We start from the raw sequence: 16811 nt of genomic DNA, 5'->3' as shown, positions 1-16811 counted from the left end.
CTTATCACTAAATCACTTTTATTTTGGCACATTTACACTGATATGCTAAACAAATGTTTGATAATTACAGGAATTATTAGGCGTAAGTTCGGCTTGAGACGTTTTTTTGAAGACATGGTTTTAAAATTATAATTTAAATTCTGAAATCGGACGCAGTCGATATTCGCTCGTCTCGAGATTAAAACTACTTATACATTCAAAAGTATTGCGCGTCATGGCTCGGATTGTGAGCTGATTCGTTACTATTGGATATAGGCCAATCGCACGGCACTCGTGGGCTTTCGATGTAATTTTAAAGTTTGTGTATAGACGTCACGCTTAAGAAGGTCGATGAGTAAAATATTCCGGGGAAACGGGCTCTCACCGAAGGATAAAACTGCTTCGAGGGAAAGCGTGCAAGGACACCTCTGTGTACTGGCCACGGGGCCGAACCCCCACCAGAAGACATTCCGCTTCTAAATTTAAAGCAGTCTATTCGTGTAACCAAACGCGCATGCGCAATAATTAACTTCCGCGTATGCTCTCACGCACGACGGTCAAACGTTAACTGAGACAAGCATGGTGTAGTAAACATGAAGCGCTCGCAGATAAATGAGCTCACCGCTCTCGGCGATCCTCCACGCCGCAGCATCCTCGCTGTCCAAGCCACTAAACGTACGGCCATAGTCACTTGACATTGAAAGAGTCGATAGGAATTGCGTTTTTATAATTATTTATCATCGTGTGTTATCAAGGCAAGGAACCGAAATCGACTGAGCTTTGCAGCGCTTTGGTGAAACGTCACCTTAGAGTATCGATCGAGTTCAGCTAGACGAGGTCGCGTCCTTCGGACGCGCCTTATTGGCGGCAGAACGAATACACGCCGGAAGCACGTATTATTTTGTGAAAATAAAAGTGATTAACAAACATAAGTATTTTACTGCAACAGGTTATATAGAGACATATTCATAACTGAGAAAGAAAACCCTGCTAAAATATGGAAATTTCTTAAATCTATTGGAGTTCGCAAACCAATCAAGTACTTATAATATTGATTATTATCAACTAAACAAACATTTCCCACTACCCACATTTTTAACGGCATCATTAAGGCAAAAACTTTTAAAGAATTGACTGCTAAATCACTCCTCGATTTTCTTCAATAAGAAAATTGTATACTTTATGGCAATCAAGATTTATTATTAAAACACATTGCCTGATACCTAAAAGGTCTTGCAATTGCAATGTTTAAGAGAAAATTGTTTGATCTGCTGTTGCAGAAAATGTATGACGATGTTGATAACTTTTTATTACACGGAATTTAGAATACTAATTTAATGACTTTAAAGATAATTAATTAAACGTGTTAACTAGATATATAATAAAACTTTCAATAATTGTAATATTAATAGATAATTTTAGTGATTAAATTATATTTAGTTTTGCCGCTAAACGCTGTTAAAAATAGGTTGGTGGTAGAAGGGTGAACATTTTTGGTTGTATTTATTTTTCAATGCCAATTAAAATAAAAAAGAAATAAAAAATTTTGCCAAATAAATTAAATTAAATGGTTTGTGGATAGCCACCACCACCCTTATAACTTATGGATTTAAAAACACTACGACCGATCGTTAGACCTAACAAATATGCACAAAAATTATCATAAGAATCAGTCAAGTCGTTTCTGAGGAGTTTGGCCCCTAACACTCACAGTGTTACGACACGAGAATATTGTATATTAGAAGATGTATAACTAATTCAATAATAATCTATTGTTAATTATATTCAATTCATTATATTATACCTTATTAATATTTAATATTTGCACACCGTAAGGTAAAATATGTTTAGATTATACTACTTAATGTTAACTTTGTACAACTACAATACCACGTTCTTCCAAATAAATGATGATTATTATTATTATTATTATTCTACGTTTCCTTTTAGTCTATTTATTGATTGTGACTAAGAAGAAAAGCTAGCCACAGACTCTGATGCTGTTGGTTCTGATGGCATTAGTCGTAAGATGATCTTCAGTATTATCGATATTGTAATTTTTGTAATCACCCACATTTTTAACCAATTCATCGTTCGTTGTGTATATCCTGGCTCCTGGAAGTAATACCAATCCCAGAAAACTACATCCTCCATCATATGGCGACTATTGTCCTATATCTGTCTTACATTTTCTATTTTAAGTTCTTAAGCGGCTTGTCTGTAACAATTGAATGATTTTTTCAATAAAAACACTCTGTTAAACCCTTTGCAATCTGGTTTCAGTCCTGGTCATAGTACGCCGACTGATTAAATCAAAATAACTTATGACATCAAAGCAGGAATGGATAATCATTAAGTAACGGATGCTACAATGATTAGATTAAGTTTTACTTTTGGCACCGTTGACTTTGATATTCTCCTTTCTGTCCTAAGTTTTCTTAACATATCTCCAGGAGTAATAGACTCTTTTCATTGTTACTTGCAAGGGCGTCAGCAGCGTATAAAAGTACAAAATTCCTGTTCGGGTAGGTCTCCCAATACGTGCTGGCGTTCCGCAAGGTAGCGTGTTATCCCCTTCCTATTTTCTGTTTTCGTTCTAAATTCTCTCTACTATCTATATGGGGACCACCTTTAAATATACATACAATCCAAAATTCCAGATCTTCTTCACACCATTGAAATGGTTAACAACAACCTAAAATATCCTTTGGATTACAAGTTAACACTAAAAAAACTAAGATATACAATCATCGAAAGCCCTAAAATGATATCACGTATCTGTTTTAAGGGTCAACCGGCTATAAACTTTGACGGTGTTGATATACCGTTTAGTATGAAAGCTCATAATTTAGGAGTTATTTTCGATCAGCATCTCTCATGGAATCAACAACTGGGGTAATTAAAAGTGTTTGGAGTCATTGGCTCTTAATGAAGATTGCACAATTTCCTGCCCATTCCTATCAAAGTATGTTAGCACAATCAGTTACTACCAATTTTCGATTATCCTGCTATGCATTATCTCAATTTAAAGAAAGAACAACTTGATAGGCTTAAGCGTCTTCCAAATTTATCCATTTTATTCATATTTGGGGGGGTCTTCTTCAGTCGTCTTTCGAATTTTGTAAGAAGATCAAGTGGCTCACAATTCGTTTTCGCAGAAATGCTTATATTCTTCATCTTCTTTATCGTATTCTGTTTAATCCATATACTCTGTCTTATCTAAAAGAACGGTTTAAATTCTTAGGCTCTACTCATAATCCACTCTCCTCACTCTATATCCTTCTACACTAAGTTATTCACTATTTAATCCAATCGGTTATGAAATGCTTACCGAATGAAGCAAGACGCGAACAATTAATCTCTTTTCATTTAAAAAATTGTTAAAGAATAGTTATATATATATATATATATATATATATATATATATATATATATATATATATATATATATATATATATATAATAGCAGCTTTAATGCTTGTTACAGGTAACAGCCGAACGTTATAATTATTTTTTTAAATATACATAGAAATAATACATGTATAAATACAAATATTACACCCAGACTCCGGCGGGAATCGAACCCACAACCCGCAGAACAGAAAGCACTACAAACTGCGCAAATGGGCTAGTTAAAAAAAAAATAAAGTTCAAACTTTACTTACTTGGAGATAGGCCGCATTTTGCTCCGCAGTTAGTCCTTCAGCTTGTAATAGTTTGTGTGAGGCTCCAGCAGCACTACGTTCCGCATATTGCATGTCACCGTGTTGTAGCCGGCGCATCCTTGTGCTGTTAGCCTCTGACTTAGATGCACTGTATCCGTCGGTAATGACTCGTGTAGAGCTGGCGGATGTCATTCGAGCTGCACTGTATTTTAATTCATTTGCAGCGTTTGATCCCACGGATGCAGCATTACTTGCTAGTAGACACTGTTTATCAGGCGGCGGCGTGTCTGACTCAGGAAAGGTAACTAATGGGCCATCTCCAGCCAAATCGTTGATGTCATTTATGTCTCCAATATTTCCCATATCATTGAAATCTCGTATATCAGTAATATGCCGGTCTTTTATGTCATCCTGATCCACAATGTTCTCCATCGAGCTTCTTAATCTGTGACAAGTAATTTGATTATTTTTTCATATCACGAAATATCAAAACTTAATTTTGAAACTGTACTGTTTTTTTAAAATAAAATGTAACAATTTATATATGAATAGTAAAAGATTATTTGAATTGATCTCACAAAACCGTACTGTTGCTATTGTTTGTCGGCATGAAACTACATACAAACGAAGAGCGGAAAACAGCGGGGGAGTTTTGGCTTCGGGCCAAGGCCGTTCAGGTGAGCTAGAGACGGTGTTATCTTTAATAACCATTGACAGAACAATGTAAAGCTTATTGCATAAACCAAATTTCAAAAATAAGTTGTATGAGACTTACCTTTGTCCGAAATTTAAAGCAGCAGTATTGCTGAGTGTTTTCATTTCTGAAATGGAACTTTTGAGGTCTGTGAGGTCAGATTTCATGGAGCTAGCGCGTTGTGATGAGCTCTGTAACCTCTGGCTCGTGACCGCGCTACTCGAAGTTGTACTGGACACCATCTGAAATAATGAACACATTATTTGCAACTTCTACACACATTATACTGTTCAATACCCTAATTACTTCATTCTAGTTTTAAAATAAATTTTGTAATAAAAATACCTTTACTTGTACGTTTTATACTAGTTAAAATGTAATTAATTATGTATGCTTATTTTAACGGTCACGCACAAAAAAACAAAAACACTAAGTTTGATAGCACACTTCGTACACAGCCGTTATCTAGACAGGGACTGTCCAGTTCAGTGCCAATGCTACAGAAGTTCGTGCGGGCGTCACGCGTTTTGGCGCACTTGCGGGCAAATAATATACTCAGTACCCACTGTGTCAAAACAAAAATAGATTCATCCAAAAATAAAATTCTATTTATGAAAATTTAATCCAAAATCTTTCAACAGCCATTTATATTATGAGAAATTGTGATTCATCTTTATGATTTTATAATTTTATAATTTTAAAAACTATATTGCGAACACTTTTATTTTATGTTTTAATAAAATTGCCTTGACGGGTTATTAAATTGATGTAGTATTTAATCGGCTATATATTATTTACAAAAGTATCCACAACAGATAAACAATGGTTTGTGCGAAATGTATAGTCGGCCATAATTTTGGCAGGAGGCGTCTGTGTTAAGAACCAATACAATGATTCAGCAAACGTGGGTGAGATGCATTAAGGCCTTGAACCTCGTGGCTAACGAATTTGCAGAGGTGGTTGTAGCCGACGTGTCTAAAGATGTCAGTTTTTAATATTATATATATTTTTTTAACCGACGCAATTTAAGCGAGCTTTTAGAAGTATGCATATTGTATAGTTACAAATAATTATTCCGTTAAACATTATTTTAATAATTCTGTAAGGCAATCCGTAAAATCGTGGTAAACAGTCGTCGTGGTAATGTCTGTACAGTTATATATTTTTTCTCAACTTTAATTGTAATATTGGCATGTTAATATGTCATCCATCGATATTATAAGCTTTAAATAATACATCATATAATTAAGTACAGGATATGATACAGCTAAAAAACACATAATTAGCTTCGATCAATATAATTATTAGTATTATGTTAACAATGACTTAATTAAAAATACATTATTACAAAAATGACAAGGAAAGTTCTTATAAGGCTGAAACATTACAAAACGTGATATCATTGTTTCAATATAATATTAGATAGATACTAAACTGTAGAAGGGTAATTAATAATTCCATATTGTGAACTACTGGACTCTATGAAATGATACAGACAATAGATTTAAGTAAATTTGCGTAACGAGTGACGAATTATTGTGTAAACAAAAGTTATAATAATATATTAATTTAAACATTCTAAATAAATATATTTTCTAATAATTTTAACGCGCGGTTTTGATTTTCTTTGACTCAATAGACTCAAAAGAGTCCTGCTTTTGAGTCTTGCCTTTTATGTGAGCTAGTGGTAACCTTGTCAGGCTTCCGGATGAAGTCAGTCATAGTTAAGATTTTTGAATGAGTGCCCGGAAAAATAAAACGGAGTCTGGCTTTCTATTGCTTTTCAAGTTTGACCAGTCTCTCTCGCACTCCCGAAGCGCGAACACCGAGCATTGTCGTATGTCGTATTAATACTAACTACCAAGACACAAATTCCTTAATTTTTAGGGTCTCCGGCCTTTTAAACTATATGTCTGGCCAAACTGGCTAGTTTATCCGGCTAAAAGGTTTGACGACAGTATCACTATGACGACGAAGCCCCACACTTCCGTCGTCGTTGGCGAGGGTATCAGCATGGACGTTGGACTCGCTCTGCCGCTCGGCAGTTTCCTTTAGTGCCATGACCTCCTCGCAGGAGGAAGCCACGGTCGATCAGCACCTCTCACTGCGAGCATGGAGTGGACGATGCTCTACAGAATCTTCAAGCGGCTCATTCTTTAAGAGTGTGATGCGCCGTATCCATCGGTGCACCACACTTGTGGCAAGCAGGGGTTACCTTCCCTCCTAGCGATTTGATGCAGGTACTACCGAAACAGCTATGTTTGGTATGTACCTGTGTCAGTCTGAAGGCCAGCATGCAGATCCGTGCCGCATTCGAATTTCGAACTCAGCGTTGGAGGTAGGAAGGTATAACGTTCACTGTCACTTAGCTCGCCGTTGGGGTCGCAACCTGACAACTCTAGATAGAGGTATGTAGGATCAATGTTTAAGAAAGTACTAATGCGCGCTACACACATTTTCGTGTTTCTAACTTTGTCTAGGTACGTTTATGCATCTTTTTGTCGTGTTACTACTACCAACATAGCGGATCCAATTAAGTATTGTTTGTGATTTATTGACATCTTCGCATATAAATTGTTTCACTTAATATAAAAAATACATATTATTAGATGTAGTCATGGAAACGTCATATTGTCATTGAAAAATTTAGAGAATTATCAGTTAGTCATCAAATAGTTCAAGATACATCAATAGCTTTTAAGAAACAACAAATCTCGATTTTAATTTCCATGTAATTTTAAATTTCAATGATTATCTAAAACTGGCAAAATGTTAGAAAGAATGGTAGAAAATTGCTAGAAATTATAAGAGCAATTTTACGATTCTTCTAGAAAAATAATGAAATCCGTTAACAAAAATTATAATTTTCCATAGTCTATTTTTAAATTTATCTTATTTGTTTTTATTTTATTTATCTTATCTTATACATTTTATCTAAATATCGACCCTTGTCAATCTATTTTTAGATTATTGTAAATTCCTAACATGGCTAGATTGTTAGTTGCGTAGGTGATGAAAAATTTTATCGTCTCGACTCGTTGCAAATACTAATTTAAATTCCTGGTTATAATATTTAACTAAAATTCATTATTTATTTTCAAACATTACGAGAACAAATTCTAACAAGTATAGCCACTAATAAGTAGGCGCTTACTTAACACCTTTATTTTTAGTTTTATATACGTACTAGCGGACCCGACAGACTTCGTTCTGTCAAAAAGATTTGGAATGTGGCAGTTTTTTGTTCCTACCTATTTTATAGTCGGCGCAAAACAGTCTCCTAAACAAAACCGTCACCCTGATGATAGGGTGGTGTGTGAAGTTCAGCTCGGGTGACCAAAGTACCTTCGCTTCCACGAACTTTGGCCACCCTTCTGTGACCCACTTAAAAACTCCGACTGGGATGGGGTCTGCTAGAGGGCTTCAAACTAAGAGGCGAACTTAGGGTTCAAACCTGATTGGAAAATAACCTAAAGGGACAGTGGGAACCTAAAGGTGACAAATATTTAAAAATTGTGTGTCTCAATGACATAACATAGAGATAGACGGGTTATTAACCGACGTGATTTATTTAAGGCTAGGTATTCCTGCAAAAGTAGGCATTTAGCGCTGAGCCGGCCGCGCGTAATAATACTTCGCGCGGACACTGCGGCAGTGAACTCGCATTGCAAACGTGACCCCGCCGTCAGTGACACAGTGCAGAATTAAGCAGTAGGATAATTTTATTTGGCTTTAAAATAGAAAGGCATTTATTATGATCATTTTTTATAGTAGTAATAAATAATATCTAGTTTCGTAAATAAATGAAAGTAAAGGATTTTAGGGTTATTTATTTTAAAGACTGTTTGACATAAATAGAATAAAGGGTATCAAATGAAACAAATTACATTACAAAATTTAAAATATTATTATGTATCATCTCAATAAAATAGTCTGTAATTAAATTAGTTCTCCGATGTTGATGAATTTTAAAATTACTTCATCGGCATAGGCGTAAAAATATAACAGACAGACTGACTTTTGAATTTTGTAATTGTATTTACTTAAAATAAAAAATAATTGTATTTGCTCGCAAACGAAAAAAACCGACTTCAATTACATCGACAAGTAATAAAATGTAGATCGACGAAAAAATAGTCAAGTATCTACGCGTTATCAAAGATTACTCAAAAAGTAGTTATCAGATCTCAATAAAATTTACATGTGACCACATGATAAACATCAGCTTTCGATTAAATTAAAAATTATCAAAAGCGGTACACCCAATAAAAAGTTATGCGGATTTTCGAGAGTTTCCTTCGATTTCTCTAGGATCTCATCATCAGATCCTGGTTTTCTTATCATGGTATCAAACTAGGGTAGCAGTAAAAAGTTATGCAGTATAATACAACGTAGGTCGACGAAAAAAGCGTCAAGTAAAAACGCATTATTAGATATAACTCGAAAAGTAGTTGTTAGATCTCAAATAAATTTAACAAATGACATACACCACCTTTCGATTTAAAAAAATTTGTCGAAATCGGTCCACCCAGTCAAAAGTTCTGAAGTCACATACATTGCAGTCGAATTGAGAACCTCTTCCTTTTTTGGAAGTCGGTTAAAAATATAATTTAGATTATTCATTTTTAGCTGTGTACGAGTGTAAGGTTTGACATGTAGCGTTGCTTAGTTTAAACTAGTATCAAAATTATTTTAAAACTCATTAAATTTTAATTAGCGTGTGCTTTGTGCCGGCATTGAATCATCAGGGTTATCAGAGCTAGGATTAGGGGGATCTATGGCAAGCTTTTCATATTCCTTTTGACTTGATATGTCTCTAATGGGCATACTCCTTGCATTTCTACTGTCTATTATTTCAGGCAGCAAGCAATTTATATAAAATGTTAATAATTTAGGTTTCATATTAGTGTTCCAAAATACATCATCCTTTTCTATCAATTGTGTGTATATTTTTTCATTCTCGCCTGCCCATATGGCCAAAAGACACTTTTGTCGTTCTGATACGTGCAACTGACCTTGTATTTGGCGATACCAGTTAATTTTTTTATTAATTGTGGTTGTTTTAGTATTTTTATTATACTTTAAAATTCGTATCTTGTTTTCTTCTACTGCAGTAGAAAGTCCTTTTTTATATGCTGCAATTGGACACTTGACTTCGACAATAGTATCATGTCCAATTAAGCCGTCAGGCGTTGCCCCTATAAAAGGGTAATCTTTGTCAATAAATAAACCACAGGGTGCAATGATAACACCTTCCTGCTGTTGTAATTGCTGCAAAGCTTGTTGCTCATGCACGACTCCGTGTGCAACAGTCGTGACATGGGACAAATTTTTTCTGTTAAGTAAGTTTTTTACGAGAGGAGCTGTACTTGAGGTTACTTTTCTTTTGCATATAAGGCCTAAGTTTGAAGCAGTTACTAGGCTTTTTCTGATTTCAAGCCACTCGCCGCTGTCTCTCTGCAGTATCGTAGATCTTTCTACCTTGTGTCTGTCAGATGTAACAGTTTCTAAATTTTTTAGAAATTCTTTCTTTGCTGTTTCGTATTCTTTTGGCGACATATCAGGTGCTGAACAGGTTGAACCATAGTCGTTTTGCCCATTGTTTAAGTCTTTTAGCACTCTTCGTTTCTTTACTGGGTTTTCCATATTTAATTTTCGTTTTTTTGCACGTCGTTCTTCAATTTCTTTTGCTTTAATATCTAAGATTTTATTTTTGTGTTACCCACATTAGGAATTCTAAACATTTTTGAATATCTTTTGCTTTACCTCCAGAAGTGTTACCTTTTAAGTAAGTTAACAGTTTGAATTGTTGATACTGCAGCTTTCGTGTTAAACGAAACAACGGCGGCTGCACACCTTCCTTGGTAGCCACCTTTTAAAGCAAAATTTATTCTTTTGCCTCCAGTAAATTTTGCTATTACGCTGTTGAAGCACTCTACCTTATTTGTGTTCACATTTTCGACCAAAATTCGTGTTTTTGAAGCTACGTTGGACACAATTGCATTGATCCTGAACAGAAAATTGAATTTATTATTTTTAAAATTGAATATATTATTAAATATGTTTATATGCGAGCGACAAAGACAAAATATGGGGAGTCGGTGTGCGAAATTCTTCGTACTCCGCGTCCGTACTATAATAAGTGAATAGTTCCATATAATATATTTATTATTCTTCTTTTTGAACCTACTGATAAAGTTAGACTGTGGTCAGTAGGTACGGATATTGAATCCGCACTAATATTAAAAATACGAGAAATAAAACTTACCATATTTTATTCGCTATTATTATTAGTTCTATTAATCAAAATTATTATAATATGAAAATATACTTTACGCAACAGAAGGGACTCGCGCGCAAAAAATCGTCACACGTCCTATCTCGGTAACGTCCCGCTGGACATTGCGAGCGCCTCGCGCGGATCGAAAATCACTTGAAAAATCGATAAAAAATTAATAAATTTATTTAAAAAAAAACATCGGGTGTAAACCCTCCAGTTATATATGACCTTTATTCAGGTAAGTAACTCATAATATTTAATCAGTTATTTTAAAAATAAAACCGAAAATAGAACATAATATGACCCGAAAAGAGGTAACTTTGTGAATTTATTCTATCGAGCCAAATTTATCAAATCATGTTTTCATCGGATATAATCCCTAAAGTATACCCTAAACAATATTAATTAAATTTATTAGATTACAATTTCACTGTTTACTATTTCAAAAATGAATAACTAGAAACGTGTTTTGCAGAAATACCTGAAACAGCTCCCCTTAAAAGTGGCGTAAGTCTACCTCACACAACGCGCGACGCGTCGTGCCCGATCGCGCCGATTTGGCCTGATCGTGACGTGATATTAAATTAATAATTAAAAATAATAAAACCTTTTTTAACGCGATTTGTTTGACAGATGTAATGACTTGAAAACTAGTGCATTTTATGTCACGTGCCGAAACTAAAACAAAAGAAATAATATCGCGAAGCCAACCAAAATAAAAATCAGTACTAATGATCTATAGCTCTTACATTTTTTGACTATTCAATTTGGTCGGGTTCACGATATTATCACTTTTGTTGAGTTTGGGAACGCGACATTAGATCGTCCAACGCGAACACGCACACTGTTTTGATAGATATGATTGAATTTGAACTTTGTGCAGCGACAATAAAGTGCAAATTAACTCTTTGACGATAGGAACACACCTACATTGCTTAGACAACAGTGAGCGCTTGTAATTTAATATGAACTTTATTAAATAGCAATAAAGTTCAAATTGACTCTACATTTTATTTAGAAACCGTTTGTATGGAAAAAAGAAAAGGGCTGTTTTTAGGGTTTTTCCGGAAAGTATTTGAATTTTCATTGCCGAAAAACCATCCTTGGATTTCAACGAACATTAAAATAAAAGAATTGTTAAATTTGGTCCAGGCGTTGTTGAACTATGCGCTTTCTAACACATTTTACGATTCATTTTTATATTATAGATTGAAATATGCTGATGGACGACGCTGAAATGTTTCAAAATGACATATTAAAGAGAAAATTCAGCGGATCCTATGTCCTACGTTACGCCACATCAGGTTTTCGGTTTTGTGGCTCGTTGCCAACATAGATACAGCGGGTTGCGCGCAGCTATAGTAATTACTACTGAATTTATCGTAAACATGTCCGCGGCACAAATATAATTCTCTTATTTATTCGTAATGAAGCAAGAGGACACTGTATTTAACTAAAGAAATAAAATTACTTGAGAATAATAACGTTACACAAAGTAAAAATAAAGGTACATAAGCTAATTATTGGTCCTGAATTCTATCAAGATTATCGCAACGATTGACTTTCACGCTATTTCATAAGACAATAATTACAATTTAGACCAGGGTCGATTATTTTTGAAACCAAAAAAAATATAGTAAGATTCATCCGGAGAGAAGTAGAGATTTAAACGAACAAAAACTCGTATGACATTTAAAAAAAAAACTGATATTTTGACGTGAGAATTTTCGATTGAAAATTAGTTCCTTCTTCGATATTGAGGTTAAAATAAGGTGAAAAAAATATATATTATGTATATATTAAATCAAAAAAATTACAGAATATTTGGGACATAGAGATAAGTTTTCACCAAATTTCGTAAAAAAAAAGTACGTGCGTACAAAGTACACATGTCAGAACTAAAACTTCTTTGGAAAACTAATATTTGAGTCTCGTTTATATTTATACAAATCTAAAGCTTTAGATTTCCGTTCCAGCGCCATCGACAAAAACGTTGCCGTTTCATCAAAACGTTACCGTTTTATCCGTAAAAATTTTACCCTCATGCGCTTAAAGAAGTTTCACTTCAAAAATTTTGTAAAAGATGAAAATAAAAAACCAAAAACTTGGTTTTTTTAAATTTTCACATGACTTTTGAGTCTATATAAAAAAAGTGTAATACTATACTTTTTATTACCTACAACTATGCCATTTAAGTTTTTTCCATGGCACTTGTAGTTTAGCCGGAAATCGAGATAAACCGTTTTTTTTTTTTCATGAACGCTCCCGTCATATCAAATAAAACATTTTTGCTGTTTCCATGTCACTTCTCGACCTTAGATAGCCCGTAATTTATTTTTCTTTTCATTTTCGTTGTATTTTCTTCCTTTTCCAATTCGTTTATTCTACTGTAATTTTTTCACTTTTTACCATTTTCAAAGGCTTAATAAGCCCTGCAGGCCTAGCATGCGCGCCACGACAAAATTTTGTCTACCCCTTTTCTCGTATTATCTCTCTATGTCTACAGTAGCTAACATGCGTGCACGCGATACTCTTCTCGTTACGTCAAGAAGAGATAATCATTAAATTTTAGTGATCTGTGATATTTATCTCTACGGAAGCTAACATGACATCGTAATTTTGTCGAATTTTGTCGTTTTAGGAAGAGAAACTTCTCGTCTTCAATATTATCGACGAGAAAGACGATAAATAAAAAATAAATAAAACCGGGTGCCTATTTTTTGTATACCATGGCGTTTCCCTATTATAATTATATAATTTCGGTATACGAAGAGCGGGAAATGCGAAAAGTCGAGTGAAGTGTGCCATATAATGACACAAAAAACGTATTTGCGCCCTGTTGCTTCTTATTCTAAATAATAATAATAATAATACTTTATTTCAGACCAAAGTATATCTCCATATTGGGCTAGTACAACAAGACAAGACAACATTCAGAATAAAAAACAAAACAAAATTATATTAAAAAAATCAATAACTAAAAATAAAATTAAATAGAATAAAAGTAAAATCAATAATCAAAAAAAAATTCAAAAAATTTTAAAAATTAAAAAAAAAAAAAAACAATGCGTGATAGAATTACAATTATCTAATGTGCGACAAGATATAAAGCACAACACGAGCATATTGTTTTACATATATAATTAAATTCATTTACTTACGCCGTTTTATTTTCCATATTAGATTTTTTAAATCTGGGGGCACGGTAGTGCCCCCGCCAAGACGAGCCAAAAAAAAAAAAACGAAAAGCACTACCTATCTTTTCTCGAAGTGCTTCGTCGTTTTTTTGAACCCTCATAACTTGGGTTTGGATTATACTAGATAAACAAAATTCTCGGAATATAATGTCAATAGTGGACTTATTAAACATATAAAGTTTCAATTGCATAGCTCTTATACTTTAGATTTTATTGATATCTAAAAAACCCCGATTTCGTCACTCACTGATGATCATCAAAATTCTTAGAGTACTTCCTGAAGTCCCAGAAAGCTGAAATTTGGTATGTAAGCTAGTATTAGTACACAAACAAGAAAAAAATTGTAAAACTTGGAACTTTTACCCCCCAATCCCTTAAACTAGGGGATGGAACTTTGTATGACAATTCCGCCAATTTTGATGCTAGAGGTCTGAAAATTGATATAGGGACTCCTAGTTACTCCTTGTTATAAATAATAATAATAAAACACATAAAAAATAAAAATCGGTTATTAGTTTAGGTCGAAAATTTACATTGTGTAATTTTGGTATTTAAGTTTTGGCGGAGGTCCGTTAGCAAATCAGTTCAACATAAAATCAAAAACAGCGTGCTTAAACCGAATATGGTGAAGATTGGATGATATTTATGGTATAAAATGTGTCGGAGGTAAAATGCAGCTATAATATTGTCATAAGCAACTTACAAAAAGAAGTGAAATCCCACCAAAAACATTTTCATGTAAAATGTTGCCAAGACGAGATCATATGGCTCGCACTGTCAAAAAGTTATCAGATCTCATGTAGAGCCAAGCTTCTAACTCTACACGTCCTAACTCTACAAGCCCTAACTCCATAAACTCTACACCTTAGTCAAAATATGTGGCTTGGCCGTTTCTTACTACCGGCTGCCGATGTTGTAGATGACGACTTTCCTGTCTCTTTTATATATATATATTTTCTCTTTTTATTTTTATTTGTATTATATGTATATCAATTATTCTTCTTCTTTTTATTTTTTCTTTAATAGAACTATTATATAATAGAAAAGTAATAAACAGTGAATAAATTTTTCACCTTACGCCCACGTGAAGGAAGCGAAACGGCCAAGCCACATATTTTGACTAAGGTGTAGAGTTTATGGAGTTAGGGCTTGTAGAGTTAGGACGTGTAGAGTTAGAAGCTTGGCTCTACATGAGATCTGATAACTTTTTGACAGTGCGAGCCATATGATCTCGTCTTGGCAACATTTTACATGAAAATGTTTTTGGTGGGATTAGATATACACTTTTTATCTTAGCCAAAAGGCCGAGAACATTGTTAAATAAAACATGTGTCACTCGTTTGAAATTGGTCAATAACCTTGTAAATTCAACTTTACGACATAAGAAATAAGAATGATATTCAGTTGTGATTATGGTTGATAATGTTTCTCTACTCGACAAGGCGAAGTCTTCGGAAGAGAATTTTGTCTCTCGTAGTGCGCATGTTAGGGTAATCGAGAAAATACTCGATGTAGACATTATCTCTCTTTCTCGTCAAGAGATATCTCGTTGTATGCATGCTAGGCCGGCTGGTCTAATTATTTATCATAAATTATTTTGACATGCCTTTGTCAAAATCTTTATGATAATTGTGAGTATTGTCGATCTCGACGCCAATTGTTCCAAGTCGAACAATTGGTGTACGCATCCCATATTGTGTGTGTGTTGCACGGTGTTCGCGTATTTGTTTTATTTTATTTATTTTTCTCGTAACACGCGCTCGTCGAATTAAAAATAAACTGGCAATTTTATTAACCGACCGAGGCCGTAGCCGAAATAACCCAATGGCTATATTTAACCATATAATAGCACGAATATTATATAACATTATAGACTAAAGACCGCTTTAATTTGCCTTGATTACTGTTATTATAAATGTTATCTGTACATCTTTTAACAAATAAGTCTTGAGCCTTTTTGTTCATTGTCTCGTGAAATCTACTCACTACGTGCAACTAAATGCAAATTTTCGTTTTAGAAATCAATTCGTCATTTTAAGTAATGTAAGTATTTAAAGAAAGTCATATAAATACAAACATAAACACGTTTAAATTATGTATGTTTTGTGTCTAATTCACTTGAAATCTTATGGTACCGCTAGTCACTAATTTGATGTAATTCAATAACTAACGATATACTTAACTGGTTTAAAGGTTAAACATACATTTTAATATATTTCTTATTCAAATATAATATTTTTAATTTAGGGCCTTATGTTTCTATTGCTCAAAGTTTCAAGTTTGCCTTGATCTTTCAAACCTTAAAATCATTTACATTGTATAAACAGGCTTATTGCAAGATTTCACGCTTGTCTAAACTAATCAAAGCTCGGCCATAACTTATATTTTGATTACACGAGTGTATAGAATACATGTAACATTCTTAAGAGAATATTAAATTTTTACAGTTTAATTTTTATTAATATAGAAAAATCAGTCATTTTTAAGTGTCTTAGAAATACAATCGTTAAAAAATTCTAATAAATTTGGAAAGTACTTTACTACGAAAACTTGCATTTTATATATAACAAAAATGTTTGATTTGATAATAATTATAACTCCCTTAAAAATGGATTGCACTGAGTGCCTGATTTTTTGTTCTCTAAGGTTTTTGTAAAATTGATTTTGTTTAACCTCAAAATTTATGATTAAAAGTGTACATAATGCACAAATATTTTTTCTTTTCAAAAATCTTTACAATTTTTTTTTGATGGATATAAACATAGAGGCTAAAGCTTCTTTACTAATAGAAGATATCCGCTTTAAGCAAATATTTCTATTTGTTTTTTTTTTTTTTCTTGTTTATGTTTTGTTGGAAAAGAACTATCGAACTGTATATTAAAATATTTGGGTAAAGTTTCTGCATTGAGCTAAATCTGCTAAATGGATTGCCGACTGTATTGCTGCTGCTTGGATGTGGTGTAAACAATTGTGACCATGAAGACCTAACATAAAAT

General features: G+C 33.6%; 2 protein-coding genes and 1 long non-coding RNA gene across 3 annotated transcripts in view; 1 reads left to right on the top strand and 2 right to left on the bottom strand.

The window, feature by feature from the left end:
• Positions 1 to 16811, bottom strand: part of LOC123653481 (NAD(+) hydrolase sarm1) — an 82519-nt gene that overhangs the window by 5174 nt on the left and 60534 nt on the right. The window contains exons 3-4 of the mRNA XM_045589477.1: positions 4420 to 4580; positions 3645 to 4089 (exon numbers count right to left, since the gene is read on the bottom strand). Of these exons, the coding sequence (XP_045445433.1) occupies positions 3645 to 4089; positions 4420 to 4580 (606 nt within the window). The remainder of the gene's footprint in view (positions 1 to 3644; positions 4090 to 4419; positions 4581 to 16811) is intronic.
• On the top strand, positions 452 to 906 carry LOC123653490. The gene is made up of 2 exons (XR_006743111.1): positions 452 to 654; positions 735 to 906. It is a non-coding gene; the product is annotated as an uncharacterized LOC123653490 (long non-coding RNA).
• On the bottom strand, positions 8892 to 10657 carry LOC123653482. The gene is made up of 2 exons (XM_045589478.1): positions 10093 to 10657; positions 8892 to 10022 (listed from the first exon to the last, which is right to left on the bottom strand). Exon 2 carries the CDS (start codon positions 9982 to 9984, stop codon positions 9052 to 9054), a length of 933 nt encoding a protein of 310 aa, XP_045445434.1. The 5' UTR covers positions 9985 to 10022; positions 10093 to 10657; the 3' UTR covers positions 8892 to 9051.

Source organism: Melitaea cinxia, chromosome 5 (genome assembly GCF_905220565.1).
Source record: "Melitaea cinxia chromosome 5, ilMelCinx1.1, whole genome shotgun sequence".
NCBI classification, from domain to species: Eukaryota; Metazoa; Arthropoda; class Insecta; order Lepidoptera; family Nymphalidae; genus Melitaea; species Melitaea cinxia.
The sequence above is the reverse complement of the archived record's forward strand: the minus strand, read 5'-3'. Positions and strand labels throughout refer to the sequence as shown.